Source organism: Alosa sapidissima, chromosome 16, assembly GCF_018492685.1.
Source record: "Alosa sapidissima isolate fAloSap1 chromosome 16, fAloSap1.pri, whole genome shotgun sequence".
In the NCBI taxonomy this organism is placed as follows: Eukaryota; Metazoa; Chordata; class Actinopteri; order Clupeiformes; family Clupeidae; genus Alosa; species Alosa sapidissima.
Window position 1 is genome coordinate 32106746 of NC_055972.1, and position 19776 is coordinate 32126521.

General features: G+C 40.3%; 1 protein-coding gene across 3 annotated transcripts in view; it reads right to left on the bottom strand.

The window, feature by feature from the left end:
* The window catches only part of LOC121685492 (centrosomal protein of 55 kDa-like), a 55324-nt gene that overhangs the window by 18768 nt on the left and 16780 nt on the right, over positions 1-19776 (bottom strand). For all 3 annotated transcript variants that reach the window (XM_042066071.1, XM_042066069.1, XM_042066070.1), the window contains one exon: positions 164-214. In XM_042066071.1, coding sequence (XP_041922005.1) covers positions 164-214 — 51 coding nt within the window. The remainder of the gene's footprint in view (positions 1-163; positions 215-19776) is intronic.

Sequence of the window (19776 nt, forward strand, 5' to 3'; positions counted from 1 at the left end):
GCCTTGGGAAGCTGTTCAAAAGCTCCTTTTCAAAAAATGACCACATCACTTCAAACATTGAGATGATGTGAAAAGCACAAACAGCAAGTTAACCCTGTACTTATATAGATCTTAAATCTGCTTTGAGAGATAAAATGTAGAGAAACTGAGAAATCACACTCACATCTCGCAGGAGCTCCTGAACTGTTTCAACATCAGATGTAGGTTTATAGACCTATCAAAATAACAATAAAGTAGAGACCACTGTTCAACCTTGTTTCAGGAACTTCTCATCATCACACATGTACACCTAAAACTAGGCTTGAATAAAAAAAACTGTTATATTATTGTTGTAACAGTGCAACTGTTAGCTCTCTGTGATCTTGAAGTTACAGGTCTAATCATGCTCACATTCACCCTACTCCTGGCCATAGACTGCTCAAAACTGGGATGATCAGTTCAAACACAAGCATACAGTAAATGCTTGTGCATATACAGTAAATATAGCTATACAGTAAATAATAAAGCAGGTGGTGATGCAGCATTGTAAAACCTGGGCCCAGTACCACCAACCTGAATGATCCGGATTCGGAGATCAGATAATCCATTTTACTTTTATGCTGGTTTTTCAAAATACTCTGGTGTTAGATCACCCTGATCTAGATACAGACTTATCAGGATTACTAAATATGGATTATTTACCAGTGCCTCTAATTGGGACTACATTTTACAATTTAGCCCAGTGGCTATGTAAGGAACAACAGTTAGAATAGGCGGTATGGGATTGCACAATGGGCTTTTCTACAGAATTCGTGCAAATTGCTGTCCCAGATCCTAAAAATTAATTTAAAGAGCATTTATACAGAAAGATGTTACATATTTATGAAGATCTTTTTATTATCTTTTAAGAACTAAAACAATATTTGAGGTAGCATCAAGCTTAATATAAAATCAATATGTTTAGGGTACTTTCAATTGAGAGGTGGCTGTCCCAAACCCAAAGGCCTAAAAGAAATATGAAATCATTTTTGTAATTTTGTAATTTTTTCCACTGATGTTTTTATAAAGATCTTTTGAATACCTATGATAAAAAGCAATCCAAAAAATATATTTATTCCATATTTTTTTTCAAAAATCATAAATCATTATACTGTATAAAAAAATGCTGTCCCGCATTTTTATGTCACAACGGAAACACTGTAAGGTTTAGCCCATAGGATGGTAATGATTTTAGCCACACCCCTCCATTTTGGACCAGGAAGTGTGTGTGTGCATCCATAGATATATATAGAATGGCTAGATGTCTCGTCCGCGCTGCTGGCCAATGGAGGTCGACGTCCGCACCGGGCGGCCATCTTGCCACAGTCAGCTCGCTAACTCATAACATTGTGTTTCAATGGTGCACTGTAATGACCTGAAGGTGTCATTGTTATAGCCTGGGGGCATTGTTCTGCCTTTAGTAGAAGAGCCATCAGGTACCACAGACAAGATGGCCGCCAGTGATGCCGTTGGAGACTCCGCCATAAGACATCTAGCCATTCTATATATACTTACTTTTTACTTTAAACTTTATTCAAGACACAAAGGTCCATAGAGACAACACAGTACAGATATATAAATGTAAAACAATACAAAACATTAAGAATGATGCAGATGAGGCATCATTTACAAAACATATACAGGCTTCGGGTCCAATGTTTCCAAAAACAAGATGTGTACCTGGTGTCACTCTTAGAGACATCAGCTATGGACACAATAATCATATTCTTAGACCCTGTCAGTCTGCACATGAATCTATACATAAAATTTCTTAAAACAGCGTTAAAAGTGGGCACATTGTTAGGCACAAACATTTCACTGGCACTACTCCACCTAGGGATTTTAAGCACAATTCTTAGTGCATCATTATAAGCCACGTGAAGTTTTTTCATTTTCGACTCACTAAAATTAAAATTAAAATATATATCTCTATGTGTGCATCCCTCTCTCTCTCATGGCCACATGGTGAGTAGATCAGTGCAATCATTTTTGAGTAAATGCAGTCTCAAAATCTCAAAATCAGGCTGGAACATTTAAGAATGTCACTACCGAACACATATTTCTTTCAATTAATCAAGTTGTTTTAGTTGTTTGTTTTTTTTTGAAAATGTAGTTTTCATTTGTGTATTTGTAAGTTCAGAACATACAATACATTTATATAAATAAAATGCATTTTAGCTTATTTAAAGGAGAATTCCGGTGTGATATTGACCTAAAGTGTGTTGAAACATGATACCGAGTGTAAACCCATGTCTCATAGATCATCTCGGCTTGTCCCCTGCACTCAGAAATCTGGCGCTAGTTAGCCGATGCCACCAACAGTTTTTCGATGGGGGTGCCTCGGGCATCAGCCTAGCCATGCAAATAAATCACTGTTTTACACCATTTACGAGGCTCAAAGTAGCTCCACACTTCATTGGTAGACTTCGGAGGGCCTTGACATTTAAAACGAGACATTGATAACTTTGAAAAAGCACTGGTAGTTTATTTACAAGACGATTTATACAGACAGTACCTTCACAAAGTTTACCGTTCGCCGCCATCTTGAATTTAGTCATGATAGGTCAAGCGACGAGTAGGAATGAACAGGTATGATAAGGGATCAGAATCCAAAAATAATTCTGTGGAAATGCATGGATTCCAGTTGCTGCTACTGGAAGCCAGTGTTTCTTAAACTGGGGGTCGACAAAAATATGGGAGGGGTCGCGAAAACAGACATAGGTAGACCTAGATATAGGTTTACAATTCACAGTGTTTCCATAATGTTCCTCCGAATGTGGATGCTTTGTTTATGCAAACTCAAATCTCTACCTGCGACTCCTGCAACGATAACTTCAAAGATGCTGTACGTAAGCTTACCAGTGACAGAACATTATGCAGCCTTTTCTTGCCACAGGACTGCCAGTTATACATTGGATGAGTGCTAGTTATCTTTTGGAAAACAATAAATTAGATTGCCAAAGGCTTGGTTTTGATGTTGACATACGTAGCTAACTGATAAGAGAAGATATTTTCTGCCTCTGCCTCTAATCCCTGTCTTGCAACATTTTCCAAAATGAAACCAAATTTCATTGGCTGGAGAAAAGGGGGTCTTGAGACTTGGCCAATGTTTTGGGGGTCGCCAGACAAAACGTTTAAGAACCACTGACCTAAGCAACGAGTCCCTGGCAACGCAATTCAAAGACTGTGCTGGTGTGCTTGGATGAATGTCCTTAGCATTTTTAACATTCATTGGAATGTTACCGGGGTGTTAGGAAGCGATGTGTTCTCTATTTACACCACTTACTTAGGTGAGACCGTTCGCTCCCATGGATTTGACTATCATGTTATGCAGACGACACTCAACTTTACCTGTCTTTCCCACCTGATGACTCTAGCGTTTCCCACCGGATTTCTGCATGCCTTAAAGGTCTCATCTCATCGTTTTTTCATTAATTTTGCAGTGGTCTCTAGTATTAATGAATGCCCTGTGAGCCGGTTTTGGTGAAAAAAATGCTCTCCTGCGTCTATTTCATGCTGTTCTAGTTTTGGTGGGGAAGGTGGGAGGGGAGGGACGACAGGATTTGCCTCTTGCTCATGAATATTCATGACATGTTAATGATCTCGCCTCTGATTGGCTAACAGTACTGTGACGCTCCCTCCAGTGCGTCCTCATCCGATTCTGCCTGTGCTATGCTCCATATTCAACTTTACATTGCTAAAACCTGGCTAAAACTCGAGTCAAAACTGTTGCACAAAATGTCTTCGGAGATACAACTTCATGTGTTTGATCCTAGTATTCGAGTAGGAAGAAGAACCGCTTCCTGATCGTTTGTCGGTGAACGTTGGTTTAATAGAATGGTAACAATTGCACGTCAGCTTAAAATTTCTCCTAAAAGAGGTAAACGTTTGTGGCAATCGTCATCTTGCATTCAAGTAATAAACAGTTGGAAACGTTTTAAAATAAAGACCTATTTCTTTACACAGTCAAAAGTCTTTGCAATCTTCCTAGTAGATATCCTAGAACACAGGTTATAAGCACCCTAAATGCAGTTCAGCCACTGACCTAGCCTGCTAATTGTATGCTATCGGAATAGATAGTTATGGTTTGAATTCCATGATACTATCATTGAAAGACCACTTGGTTATAGCTCAATATATATATAGATCTAAATGCAAAGACACTTACCTACTCCTAGCTATATTTCGCTGGAATTGCACCATAATGCCTACAGAAGCAGAGAACTTGTGCTGCAAGACTATAGCAGTTATAGGATATTATAGAGTTATTAGTAGTACTTCTACAGTATGTCCCAAAATGCGTATTCCTATAAGATTACTATAATATTTTGTCCCAAAATACTATAAGATTCCTATACTACTTTTTCATAAGGGGATTGCTCATGTGGTTAGAAAAATGGGCAACACGAGTACCCATGTTGTCTGTATGACCCTGTACCCAGGATTAGAACCAGTCTGCCTTAACATAATGTACTTCCTTCAAAATGCACTAAACATTCGACTATGACGACTATGGCCCCCTGTAAGACAGAAGATATGAAAGGTAAGATAAACCTTTAGCCTAAAAGGGACAAAAACTGATGCAACTCCTAAAACTAATATACAAAACAGGTCAATTTTCAATAAATAGCTTTATTATATTTACATACAGCAGTGGTACTCAAAGTGTGGTCCACAAGCTCTCTCAAGTGTTCCACAAGTAGATGTGGTAAAATATAATAGATGAGTTGTTTGCAATTGAGCCAACTTGTATGTACAGTAAATCCAAACAGTTCTGCAACATTCATGTAACCTACAGTATGCCAGTTTAAATCATATGAATCCTCTGACAGCATAAGCATGGTGCAAAGACAATAAGCAAGGTGGTTTAGTGAGAAGGCCTATTGTATACTGTTGAAGTAGGTACTGTTTTTTTTGTTTTGCTAGGTGGTCAGTGATCAGTGATTTTTTTTGTTTAAATTATTATTGTTTAAGTGGTCCTTGGTCTGAAAAAGTTTGAGAAACACTGACAAATAGTAATATTGCAGTCTATTAAAATAATGCAAACACAAAACAAGAACATCCAAACTACACCGTGTGCACAATTATTAGGCAAGTGAGTATTTTTACCTTATCATAATTTTTATGCATATTTCCAACTCCGACCTATATAAACCTGACTGCTAATTGGATTTATGCATCATCAGTTGATGTGTATTTGTGTAATGAGGGAGGGTGTGGCCTAAAGTGATCAACACCCTACAATCAAGGTGTGCATAATTATTAGGCAGCTTCTTTACCTCAGACAAAATGGGCCAAAAAACAGATTTAACAGACTCTGAAAAGCAAAAAAATGTAAAATGCCTTTCACAGGGATGCAGCACTCTTGAAGAAGCAAAGATATTGAGGCGTGATCACCGAATAATCAAACGTTTTGTTGCAAATAGTCAAAAGGGTTGCAAGAAACATGTGGAGAAAAAAAGGCGCAGAATAACTGCTAGAGACGTGAGAATAATTAAACATGAAGTTACCAGGAACCCATTGACATCCAGTGCGGCCTTATTCCAGAAATGCAACCTACCTGGAGTGTCCAGAAGTACAAGGTGTTCAGTGCTCAGAGACATGGCCCAGGTAAGGAAGGCTGAAACACGACCACCACTTAAGACTCATAAGTTTAACGTCAAGATTGGGCCAAGAAATATCTGAAGACAGATTTTTCAATGGTTTTATAGACAGATGAGATAAGAGTGATTCTTGACGGGCAAGACGGATGGACCCGTGGCTGGATCACTAATGGGTACAGAGCTCCACTTAGTCAGACGCCAGCAACGTGGAAGTGGGGTACTGGTATGGGCTGCTATTGTTAAGGATGAGCTAGTTGGACCTTTTCGGGTTAAAGATGGACTTAAAATCAACTCCCAAAGCTACTGCCAGTTTTTAGAAGATACTTTCTTCAAGCAGTGGTACAGAAAAATCTACATCCTTCAAGAAGGCCATGATTTTTATGCAGGACAATGCTCCATCACATGCATCCAAGTACTCCACTGCATGGCTAGCCAGCAAAGGCTTTAAAGATGACAGAATAATGACATGGCCCCCTTCTTCACCTGACCTAAACCCATTGAGAACTTGTGGACCCTTCTTAAATGTGAGATTTACAGTGAGGGAAGACAATACACCCCTTTGAACAGCATTTGGGAGGCTGTGGTTGTTGCTGGACAAAATGTTCATCATCAACAGATCAAGACTCCATGGATGGAAGGCTCATGACAGTTATTGAAAAGAAGGGTGGCTATATTGGTCACTGAATATTTCATGAAGTGTTTATTTGTACATTTTGAGTTGTTTATTTTTTATTCTTACTCTAGGAAATGAAAATAAACAAGTGGAGTGGGAAAATTTTAGTTTTTTATTTAGTTGCATAATAATTCTGCACAGTGATGTAGTACTCGAGTCCGGTCTCGGACTCAAGACCGGTCTCGAGACCGATTTCTGCTTTCTCAGACTCGACTCGGACTTGTTCCTTCAAAGACTCGGTCTTGACTCGGTCTCGGACCACAGTGGGAGGAGAAGGACTCGTAATTTCAGACCGAGTCCTCGAGACCAACGCATTTTTTTATGTTCATATAAAAAAAAATTCAAAATGAAATTTCACGGCGGCCACGTCTTTGCCCCTTGCGTTGGCCTTGGTGCCCCCTTCTTTCAATATTCTGCTTTGTGTCCGTTTAATAGCGATTTTTATTTAGCCTATAGCCTGTCAAAATAATCTTAGCATCACAGCGCTAGCAACTAATTCAGTCTTACACAGTGGAGAAAATGACAGCGCATGGCAAGACAGAAAGTGTGTCCAAATTCACCCATTCTTCTCAGTTGAAATAGGCTACTCGCAATCGCTAAGCCTACTCAATACACAGACACATGTATCACATCACATGAAAGAGCTTTTTCTCATCCTTTAAACGATGTTAGCCGCTAATTGCTGTGGTGAACGGTTCGCGAGAAAAGTAAATAATATAATTAAATTTAATCATAACGTCTACATAAGGTGCTACATCCATCTCCCTACCCATTCATCTAGGTGGAATACTTCACGAACCCTTCGTTCAACACATGACAAACCATATATCAGAATAAACAGCAGACCTTACCGAACACAAAGGTGTAAAGCAGTCCCCTGTACAGTAAGCCGTTCCAGAGTAGGCTATTCCGGTTAAATTAAAAATGTAATCTGCAGCAAGGTCTACATTCATGTCTCCAACTTTGGTCTTTAGGTTTCAAAATGTGTTTAAATCGTTCTTAATGATTTCATAACAGGCCAAATACAAAATAAATGTTACAAATATTGCCTAGATATAGGTAAATATTAAAATCAGAAGATATACAGCTGAGTAAGAGTTTGTGAAAGGAGTCTTAATAATCAAAAAATGCTAAGCACGGATCTAGGCTATTTGAGTTTCTTAAAGCTGAGCTGTGCTTAAATTGTTCAATACATGATTCCATAACAGGCCAAATATAAAATAAATATAAATATTAAATATATCAGATGATTTACAGTTCTATGTAATATGACATGTTTCATGTTTTTGTAATGTTTCATACAGTGATGCAGGTCTACTGCTGTGAATAGGCTAAATACAACTTTGATTATTTTTATAGCCTACTACTGTATAGTTAACTTTGGCCTTGGTGCCCTGACATGTGGCCTTTGTGCCCATCCAAATATCCCAACCAAATATCCCACCAAATATGCCCAACTGAAGGCCAAGTGGCCTTGCCCCTAAAATGGTGAAATTCCAAGCCTGGGCCTAACTGTTGATTATTAATTGGGGTGATATTAAATCATGAATATGAAAACTGACATGTTTTTATGGTCTTGGTCTCGACTCCTAAAGGACTCGGTCTCGACTCAGACTTGCTTCCTCAAAGACTCGGTCTTGACTCGGACTCGTCTGTATTTGAAAACCAACGGACTCGGTCTCGACCCTTCAAAGACTCGGTCTTGTCTCGGACTCGGCATAGGCGGTCTCGTCCCCATCACTAATTCTGCACACCAATAGTTGCCTAATAATTCTGCACACATAGATTTTCTTTGTATTTGTTCAAAAATACAATTAATCCTCAGATATACAACTTGCCTAATAATTTTGCACACAGTGTATGCACAGAATAACAAAGTCCTCTTTTTGCCAGACGATGCAGACATCTGGCCTACAGATCCTTTTTGTAAGATGGTGCTGGGATTAATTAGGGAAAAAGGTCTGAGTTGTTGTTTCGGCTTGTGTTGTCCTGGGTATCCGAAGGGATAACACACAAAACACATTCGTTGGCTGTGATGATTCTATTATATTGCTCATTGATTGCACTGGGCCATAGGTGGAGCCATCAGGTGTTATTGTGGAGATGTCACTTTCATCCTCCTCCTCCTCTTGATCAACCCGAGGTCTTCTAGCTGGCCTTGGGTGAACAGGCTTGATGGGAGTAGAGGTAGCAGGCCCCCATGTCCATGGTGTATCCGAAGTGCTTGTATCAATACTCATACTTTTCATGAAGTATTCTGTTTGGGTACCTAAAGTAAATAAATAAATGTGTATTACTGTCAAGTTACAAGATACTAATAGTACACAGGACATTCACTATCTCACACAAAACTGTACTGGCACAATGGAAACAAAAATATTTTAGTGACTGTGGTAAGGTGTATGATTTACTAAGTAGCACACCCACAAGAAGACATTCAGTAATATCAATTATATCTGTTATGCAATTCATGGGTTTCATCAGGTCCATTTACACAGGTGTATTAATCAAGCACCATGCAGTCTGCATTCATAATCGAGGTGCTTGATTTTATACACCTGTGGAAAGTGACCTGAAGAAACCCATGAATTGACTTTCCCAAACATTGATGAGCACATAAGAACCTGTATTAGCATACTAGAAAAAGACTTCTAGAAACTAACTAGCACAACAATAAAAGTTAGATCACAAACCTTTGCTTCTAACGTGATGTAGGCTAGAAAGCTGTGTAGCCTGACATGAGGATGTGCTCTGGAAGACATACAAAACACTAAGTAAACAGCAAGTAATCAAACAAAACATCATTGTAGGCCTACAAAGGCCAATGTAATAATGGCAAGAAGACATAAATTAGACTGAAGTGTAAATACCTGGGCTCTAGTGATAGCAACTTAGCCTAATAGTGCACGGGTATTGTGTTTTTGATTTTCCCTGTTTAGACTAGAACAATACCAGTCCTTAGTTGAGCATAAGATATTGTTGCCAATATTATTATTTGTGGTTTAACACTTAGGTTAGATGATTATAGGTTCAACAAGCTAAATCTCTGGGTAGTGTGGTCATACAGTTTCTTATAAGTGTAGCTACACCAGGTACGTAACTGAAGCATTCCGTTCGCGTTGCATCTTCTGCAACAATTAGCTTCCAATAGGTCTAACCAATGGAAGTAGCTACACCTGGCGCGTGGCCTGTAGGCTACGTTAAAAAACCAGAGCCCTTTTACCAGAGCCCTTCCTATTAGACATTCTCTGATTTTACACGTCGCGAACAGAACACTTCAGTTACGTGCCTGGTGTAGCTTCCTGTAATATTGGCTAGCCTAAGCCTAGCTTGTGCCCTTTTCATGCATGCTAACGTGAAGAATATGAACATGCTATTTTGTAACAGTCGTTAGGTGGAAAAGTTTGTTTGTACTTACAGCCTGTGAGCTGGTGGTCGATTGTCGTGACGTACAGGTCCAGGTTTTCAGAACATCGATGCAAAACCACTTTCTAACTGTAGGCAGGCACAGTGAGTGTGGTCGAAATGATTGGAACACAGAACTAATGTTGCACTATAGTTCGGTGTTGGTGTTCCAACGATAAATTCCAACCATTTCTTCCTCAACTCTTCTTTCTAAGGCAAGACATGCAACATTGATGTGTTATTGCCACAAATAACACAGGCACGAATTTGCTCCGCCATGTTAGCAACTTGCTATTTTCCGTGTATTTTCTTTCATTGGCTAATGCGGGCAATGGGGGTAGAAGATCATTTTCACGTGCAGCATGCATATGCAACTTGGAGTGAGCTATAGTATTTCGAAAGGAACAAGTGAATGAGACCTTTAAGGATATTTCAGCCTGGATGAAAGATCGGCACCTTCAGCTTGACTCTACTTCACTGACTCCAACTAGATCAGCACGTAACTTGATAATTAAGGCGTACTGTACATTCCCAACCACCCACTGCGGTCTTCTGATGAGCGCCTGTTGTGTCGACCAGTTATAAACACTAGGTCTAATTCAAGACTCTTTTCCTCAGTGGTTCCATGTTGGTGGAATGAGTTGCCCAGTGCTCTCCGTTCCTGTAGTAGTTTTGGGTCGTTTAAGAGGGGTCTAAAGACATTCCTGTTCAACATGCACTTAGTTCTTTAAGCGCATCTTATGCGTTATGGTTTGTATAATATTGTTTTATTTCCATTAGGCTGTTGATTAATTTGACATTATTGTTTATTATTGATATTCTCCTTAATGTAGTCTTACCATGTAATTGTTTTTATATTATTGATTGAATGGAGATTATTGTTTATTATTGCTTTTTCCCTCATTTTCATTGCTTATTTTATTACTGTAGGCTATTGATTGAATTGACATTGTTGTTTATTAGAGTGCATGAAAATGCAATCTACTGTTATCCGATTTCTTCTTCTTCTTCTAACGCTTTTTCCGCGTCTAATGCGGCTTCAACCGTTTAACGTAGAAACTTCATTCAAACTGCGTTACAAGTCAAGTCAAGTCAGCTTTTATTGTCAATTTCTTTACATGCACTGGTCATACAAAGAATTGAAATTTCGTTTCTTACTTTCCCATGCAGACATAGACATGCTTTAAATACAGACATAGACATACTATGGACATAGCCATAGACAATAAACATTAAATTAAAGTGCAAGACTGAAATATAGAACATGTATGTATCAAAATAGAAATATAGGACATATATATAAAAAAAAAAATAGAGGTAGTTGTGTTGTATATTTCTATAGTCTTAACAGTTACATGAAGTTTAAACTTGTGCTTGTGTGACCTGTATATTTACATTGATATGCAGTATGCAGTAATTCAAGTATATCAGGCTTGATGTGAAGCAGCAACACGTTTGGCTGCGCAGTCACAGTGCAGTTCCACATGGCGGTGTTGGGGGGGGGTTTGGTAGACAGGATCCTAGTTTCCTAGGTTCCTGGTTGGCTGGTGGGTGGGGGGGGCTGTCAGTGATGGGAGAGTGGGTAGAGTGTTCAGCATCCTGATTGCTTGGTGGATGAAGCTACTTGCCAGTCTGGTGGTGCGGGAGCGGAGGCTCCTGTACCGCTTTCCAGAGGGCAGGAGGCTGAACAGTTCGTGTGCAGGGTGGGTTGTATCCTTGACAATCATTAGTGCTTTGCGGGTGAGGCGGGTGGTGTAAATGTCCTGCAGGGAGGGGAGTGGTGCTCCAATGATCCTCTTAGCTGTGTTAACAGTGCGCTGGAGGGTCTTCCTGTTCTGATCTGTGCAGCTTCCGCCCCACACTGTGATGCTGCTGGAGACGATGCTCTCGATGGTCCCTCTGTAGAATGTAGTCATGACAGGAGGCGTGGCACTTGCCTTCTTCAATTTGCGCAAGAAGTAGAGGCGCTGCTGGGCTTTCTTCGCCAGTGATGCTGTGTTGGTGGTCCAGGAGAGGTCGTCGCTGATGTGCACCCCCAGAAATTTTGTGCTGCTCACTCTCTCCACAGCATCTCCGTCGATGGACAGTGGTGGCAGTTGTTTGTGGCCTCTCTGAAAGTTGACAACAATCTCCTTGGTCTTGCTGACATTTAGCAGGAGGTTGTTGTCTTTGCACCATTTAGCCAGCAGGTCTACTTCTTCTCTGTAGTGAGCCTCATCGCCCTTAGTGATGAGGCCCACCAGTGTTGTGTCGTCCGCAAACTTCACCAGATGGTTGGAGCTGTGAGTGGTTGTACAGTCATGTGTTAGCAGTGTGAAGAGCAGGGGGCTGAGCACACACCCTTGAGGGGCCCCCATGCTCAGGGTCAGAGTGCTTGAGGTGTTGTCCCCGACACGTACTGCTTGTGGTCTCTGCAACAGGAAATCCAGCAGCCAGTTGCAGAGGGAGGTACTGAATCCTAGCTCGTCCAGTTTGCTGATGAGTTGTTGTGGTATTATGGTATTGAATGCTGAACTGAAGTCTATGAACAGCATTCTCACATATGAGTCTTTATTGTCTAAGTGGGTGAGGGCTGGATGGAGGGCAGAGCAGATTGCATCCTCCGTGGATCGTTTGGCTCGGTATGCAAACTGGAAGGGGTCCAGGGTGGGGGGTAGGGTGGCTTTGATGTGTGACATGACTAGCCGTTCGAAGCACTTCATGATTATGGGCGTGAGTGCTACAGGACGGTAGTCATTGAAGCATGATGGTGATGATTTCTTTGGCACGGGTATGATGGTGGCAGTTTTGAAAAGTGATGGGATGACTGCTTGCTCCAGAGAGGTGTTGAAAATGTCTGTAAAAACATCCTTCAGCTCTTCTGCACAGTCCTTCAACACTCGTCCTGGTATGTTGTCTGGGCCTGCTGCTTTGCGTGGGTTAATGGTGGCTAGTGTCCTCTTCACGCTGGCAGAGGACAGGTACAGGGGTTGGTCGTGGGGGGGAGGTGGGGTTTTCTGTGGGTGAGTGTCATTTTGTGCTTCAAAACGGGCGAAAAAACTGTTCAGGTCATTTAGCAGAGAGGTGTTGTTCTCACAGCTTCGTGGCGCAGGCTTGTAGTCAGTGATGGCCTGTATGCCCTGCCATAGGCTCTGTGCATCTCTGCTGTCTTTGAAGTGTGTTGTTATTTTGTCTGTGTAATCCTTTTTTGCCTTCCTGATGCCCTGGGACAGGTTAGCCCTCGCTGTTCTTAGGCCAGCTACATCTCCAGCTCTGAAGGCTTTGTCTCTGGCCCTCAGCAGTCTGTGGATGTCTTCTGTCAGCCATGGCTTCTGGTTGGCCCGAGTGGTGATGTGTTTTATTTCTGTAACATCATCGATGCATTTGGTGATGTAGGAGGTCACAGTGTCTGTGTATTCCTCAATGTCAATGTGGTTGTAGAGAGGTTTTAAAAAATATATAATTATTGCAAGTTGCACTACTTTTTGTATTGGTTTTATACGTTTTATTGGTTATATAAGATGTTTGTGAAATTTGCACAGTAAAAGTTATGTATTTTGATTGCAATTGTCTTTGCATTCTGATTAGATTCTTCATTAGAATCATGAGTGGCTCTTTGTAAACAGCATCATTTTCTGGGGGCATGCAAAACTGCATTACCACTAGTGTGGAGTTATTCTACATCATGACAGTAAAATAGACCATCCTTAGTCAATGTACTGCAGCAATTCCTCTCTCAACCTGTAGAAAATGCTGTGACCATCTGATTATGCATGAAAAAAAAAATACCGTCATGTACCGTGAAACCGTAAGAATTTTGAAAAATACCGTGATATACATTTTTGGTTATACCGCCCAGCACTAATGAGATCTAGAGGTTATACAGTATGTGTTCTTTGAGCAATTGTCAACATGTTAGATACTAATACTTTTAAATGTGACCATTTTTGAACACTTAATAAATCTTACTGTGACGGGGCGCATAGCTACCGCCACCGCAGCGACACGCTGCTTACGTTAACTGAGACTGAGCGTGAACGTCAGCTTACGTGTTTGTTATGTCTGTCTTCCATGCCATTCATCTGCTTATGTTTCATATCTGTTAACCATGTCATTCATCATACAATTTCAGTAATTCCCGTTGCTGTTAATTAGACGTCTTAAAACATTCAACACAACGGTGAATTTACCTGGGCTACTTTTATCCATTACAACTCTTTACAGTTTAAAATCATACATTTCCATTCATTGTCATTTACGTTAAAATAAGCACTCGTCAAACCTGTCTTGTCACACCAATGTTGTGTTTATTTTAAGTTAAAACCATACAGCAGAAAAGTCACATTGCAAAATGTTTGTCTCACCAGCTTTCAGCGTCTCGTCTTCTGTTTGTTTTGGTAAGAGATTTCCCGTGCCAAGTTCCGGGTTTATTAATGTGTTGACTTCCGGGTTCACCGGAAGTGAACCCGTGTTTTAATAAATTAATTTGTATAGACTGTTAAAAGAATGTTGGCTATGCCGACTGGAAGTAAGATGTTTAAAATATGTCACATATAATTGTCCAGATATTTGGAGTGTTTTCTAGCTGTTTTAGCTCATTTGTTGTTAGCTCACCAGTGATACCCCCTGTACTTTTGACCGAGTTGGTATGATCCAATTCAGAGAGGCACTTGGGCCTAATTTAAGCCTACACAGTGAGTTGGTAGTAGGCCTGGCAAACTCGATTCCTTTTAAGGATCCGGGTTATTCTGAGTCACTCACTAAACTGATCCGGGTTGTGCGAGTCACTTGAGTCAGTATTGCTAAATCGCCAAGAAAACTCAGTCCTAGCCCATTGTCTCTAACCACTAACGTAGTATGAAGTTCTGTGGATTCACTCAGTGCAGACTCAGTATTTCAGATGTACGAAGGTGATGTTTTAGTCTGCCATGTTACCGTCTTTACAGTATGACAGCAGAGTTTTCTCTGGCTACCAGTGTAGTAACAAGTATTTATTTTAAAGTGGCATACCTAATAAAAGAAACAAACAACATTTAGCCACGCATAGGCAATGTTGTAATCATAGATGGAAAAAATGCAAACTGTGCAAATAAATTTGAAAGTGACCAAGAATACAAAAAAATGCAACATGTGCAAATCAATTAAAGATTGACCAAGCATACAAAAATGCAAAATGTGCAAATTACTGGAACAATAATACAACAACAATAAAATATAACAATACAATAAATTAAATACAAAAACAACAATCAAATGGAACAAACATGCAAAATGTGCAAATAATAAATGCTAAGATAAAACAAAATAACTATTTAAATTACTGGAACAATAATACAACAACAATAAAATCTAACAATAAAATAGATTAAATACAAAAACAACAATCAAATGCAACAAACATGCAAAATGTGCAAATAATAAATGCTAAGAGAAAACAAAATAACTATTTACATTATAAGTACTGCTTCATCATTATTATTATTATTATTATATGTTGGCATTTAAAAATGCCAACTGGCTCACTTTCGTAGTGCTGAGGCTGCACCTCCTCTGTGAAAGGATTTGCCCTGTTTTGGAAAAGATCCTCTCTGAGGGCACAGAGGTGGCAACAATGCAGAGCCTAGTCTGCATGACTGTGCTCAAGTTTTTGTACACCAGTGCTCTGACTTTCCACCACTGCAGTGGGTCAGTTGTGCGGGGGATAAGCTGCTCTGATAAAAATCCTTTGATCTCAAGCATGGCCTCAGTTAAAGGGTTTTGATTGTCTGGGCGAATACTAGTCACCCTCTCTTCAAAGTCAGCCCAAACTTGAGGTACTGACTGACGTTCGGGGCTTGCTTCAGCAGCAGCAGCTGTGCCATCCTCACTCTCTTCAGTGGCCGATGTTGGTGCTGCCGCCTTAGCGGTTGCCCCCACCACTCTTGACATGGTGTCGTCTGCGTTCCTCTCATTTACAAAGGCATGTTTTTTGAACCGTGGGTCCAAAAAAGTTGCCTCGGCCAAGACATGAACACGCTCAATGTTTGCGAAACGCTTTTCTAGTTCAAAAGCTAAAGTGCCAACAAGCCTTCTCACTGGTTCAGTCTTGGGAGGATATTTCTGCCTGTGAGCAATAATCCTCTGAAGCCCACGGGCAATCAAAATTGCTTTGGAGCCCGTCACATAGCTGTGAGAAAACAAATAATAAACCATGATCAGTGTATTTACATTTTTTTTTCAATAATAATAGGTCTTATGAAAGACAATCACTCTATGTATAGTAAATTTACTTCTTTATCTTACAGAGTTATGGGTTTTATATGATTAGTTTAAAACTCATTTTTTTCTTTTCTGATATTTTATATTTGTATTGATGTTATTGTTATTATTATGCTTTATGTAGCTTTTTAAACTGTTAACTCTACTTTTACTATTGTAATGTTAATATTCTGTAAGTTACTTTGGACAAAATGTCTACAAAATACTATAAGTATAACTATAAAAACCCATTGTATATGTACAGTATATTTTACATACCTCTCTGAGCGCATTTCTACTGTGACCTCCTCAAAGGGCTGTAGCACATCACAGGCCTCCTCCACTGTTTCCCACTCAGCCAGAGTTAGTGCTGGCAGCTGTGGGTTCACCAGTGCCAGTGTGGAGACCAGGGGCTCTTTAATTTTCAGCATACGCTGGAGCATGTAAAATGTGGAGTTCCAGCGTGTTACCACATCTTGCTTTGGTCGCAATGTAGCCTGTCCCATTTGCTGCTGGACCTCACGCAGCTTTGCAGAGGCCACTGTGCTTCTGCGCACATATTCTACAATGGCCTTCACCTTTTGAATTACAGAAACTATGTCAGGCTGCTGAAGAGCATTCCTGACCACCAGATTGATTACATGTGGCAAAACAACTGATGTGGTTCCACTTCAGAAGCTCCCTCACAGCCTTTAGGATGTTGCTAGCATTGTCTGTAACACAAGCAGCAATCTTGTCTTTTATGCCCCACTCTTGAGTCACAGTATCCAATTTGTGTGCCAGATGCTCTGCAGTGTGGCTTTCTGTCACTATAAAGCAGTCCAATAAATTGGACTTCAACTGGAAATCTTGAATATAGTGACATGTCACCGACATGTAGCTGGTTGTTGTGCTGGAGGTCCAGCAATCTGTGGTAAGGCAAACAGCAGGAGCAGTCTTGATTCTGTCTTTAAGGTCTGCTCTGACTTTTTCATACAGATTAGGCAGCAACCTGTTAGAAATTGTGCCTCTGCTCGGTAAGATGTATGAAGGGTCCAGTGCATGTGTATATGCTGAAGCCCCTGTCATCCACAATTGAAAATGGCTGAAAGTCAATGGCAATCATCTTGGTGAGGGCTTCATCAACTTTGCTCTGCTGCAAAGGTTGAATTGGCCGTCTCACAAATGCCCCCATTGTAGCTTGTGTCCGCCTTCTTACAATTTGTGGTGTTGGAACTGCCACCCCAGTGCTGGTAGATGCCGTTGCAGATGTAGTTGCAGCTGTAGCTGCCTCTGTTGTTGTTGCTTCTGCTGCTCCTGCTGTTGCTCCTTCGTTTGTGTCTTCAAGCAGTGCAGTGGGGGGCTTAGTTTTCAAATGCCTCCTCATGTTGGATGTGGATCCTCCATGACTTGAAATAAGGTTTTTGCAAATCTTGCATTTAGCCTGAGTTTTGCTCTCCTGGTCAAAGTGCATCCACACATTGCTCTTCTTTCTGGTGCTCATTTTCAAAAACTCCTTGAAATGAACCTCCAAATTATCTTGACACCACTCTCACTTCTCTTGTCACTTCTCTCTGAGGGGTTTACAAGAGAATCTTGGACTTGGGGGATGGGGAATACCCCCTTACCTCCCAATCAGATAGGCCTGTTATTGGGGTAAGGGGTCAAGGGGGCCGGTCAAGTACATTACCACGGCAACTTCACTCACTCAGTATCTTTCCGTGCAGCCAAGGGGCAGAGGGTCAAACAGCCAGATACATTACAAAAGAGAAGGGGGAAGGGCTTTATGACACTACCTGAATAACAACATGTTGTCAAATAAGCTTAAAAGAAACCTATTAGAATTAATTGGTCTTTGTGGACAGAGATAATATTACCTAATAGCTGTGAGGTAACAATATAATATAATATGCATCAAACCTGCACCCACTCACGGGAAGGAAGCTGTTTGAGCCAGACTGTTTATTTATTTATTGTCCTAGTCTCCTAAGCAATAGGCTTTTAATGTAGGCATAGACATAGAAACAGGGACGTAGAAATGCCCGCAGTGAACACATTATTAGGGCCCGAGCACCGAAGGGCGCAAGGCCCTATTGTTTTTGTAAGGATTATTATTATTATTCCACTTTTTTGCTTTCCTGTTTTTGAGGTAGTTAACATGGTCGAAAACTCTTGAAATTTGGCACACACGTCAGGTGTCACGCATCGCAGTTAGGTACAAGAGCTTGACCCTGGGCGTGGCCCAGGGACTCGCTAGCGCCCCCTTAGGTGACTAATCCCGTGGTTGGCAAATATTTTGAGGTGGCTAACATAATCGAAAAGTCTTGAAATTTGGCACACACATCAGGTGTCACACAAAGCAGCTAGGTAAAAAAGCTTGGCCCCGGGTATGGCCCAGAGACTCGCTAGCGCCCCCTTATGTCACTGTGACTTGTGGTTGGCATATAGTTTTAGATACACACACCAAATTTGGGGGGTGTATGTAACTCCCAAAAACCAACAACTTTTGTATTAACATGCCATTAGCCACGCCCACAGGAAGTGAGGTAATTGAGAATTTGTGCGTTGTGGACATGATCAATTTTAACGTACTCCTCCTAGACGGTTGATCCGATTCATGTCAAAGTTGGTATACATGACGCCGAGATGTTCCTGATTCTAAATTGTGAAGCCTTTTTTTGATATGTTGTAATTTGACAAAATGGCGAAATTGTTAATTTTAATACCGTTCCACACAAACAATAAATGTGTCATAATTCACCATGCATGGCTTGAAATGTTTTAAATTTCACAGGTCATTAAAGACCATGTTAATGATAATATTCACATGCCCATAATGCATGTTTGGCATAGCGCCACCAACTGGCAACAGAAAGAATGACAATTATCCTGATGTCACATGATCAATTTGAACATACTAGACGGTTTGTCAGATTCATTTGAAATTTGGCAAACATTATGCCAAGATGTCGCTGATGTTAAATTGTGAATGGATTTTGGAATGAAACTTTATGAAATATTGGATATCATCATTGTAATTATATTCCCACATATAATTCACATGCCTAGCATAGCGCCACCATCTGGCCAAACAGGAAATATGCCAGAAATGCTCTATGCTTTGAATGAATGGTCTGAAACTTCTCAGGTTAATAGATATTATCAATATGATGATATCCAGAGACCCCATGGCCTGCCTAGCATAGCACCACCACCTGGCCAAGCAGGGAAATGTGCCAGAAATTGGTAATGCCTTTATTGGTTGATCTGAAACTTTACAAAATATTGGATATCATTATTGTGATGATATTCACATGTGTAATTCACATGCCTAATATAGGGCCACCATCTGGCCAAAAAGTGTATCAGAAATGTTCTTTGCTTAAAATGAATAATCTGAAATTTCTCAGGTTAATATATATTATGATTATGATGACACACTTACCCTTAACACTTTCTTAAAGGATAATAAAACCAAGCATACATTTTCTATCTTGCATCCTATAACACCCAAATGTCTATCAGCTGTTCAGTGAAAATATTAAACAGATTTCGGTAACATGCTTTACCTGCTTTACTTGACAGGTGAGTTCATAACACATTCACATCAGCTGTCATAAACTGCACATAAAGCATTCATGAATGTTTCATGAGCCTTGACTCAACATTCATACCAAACCTTTCATGAATGTGAACAGACAGAACGACGAGCGTCGCCTGTAAAAGTGTTATTCACTACCGAAACACTACCGAACATGTGCCGTCACAACCGAAACATGGGATATTTTGTTAAAAAAAGTATATCTAATCATCTAAAAAAAGTATATCTAATCATCTGACAAGATAACATGGTGGTGTTTGGTTAAATATATTTATAGTAAT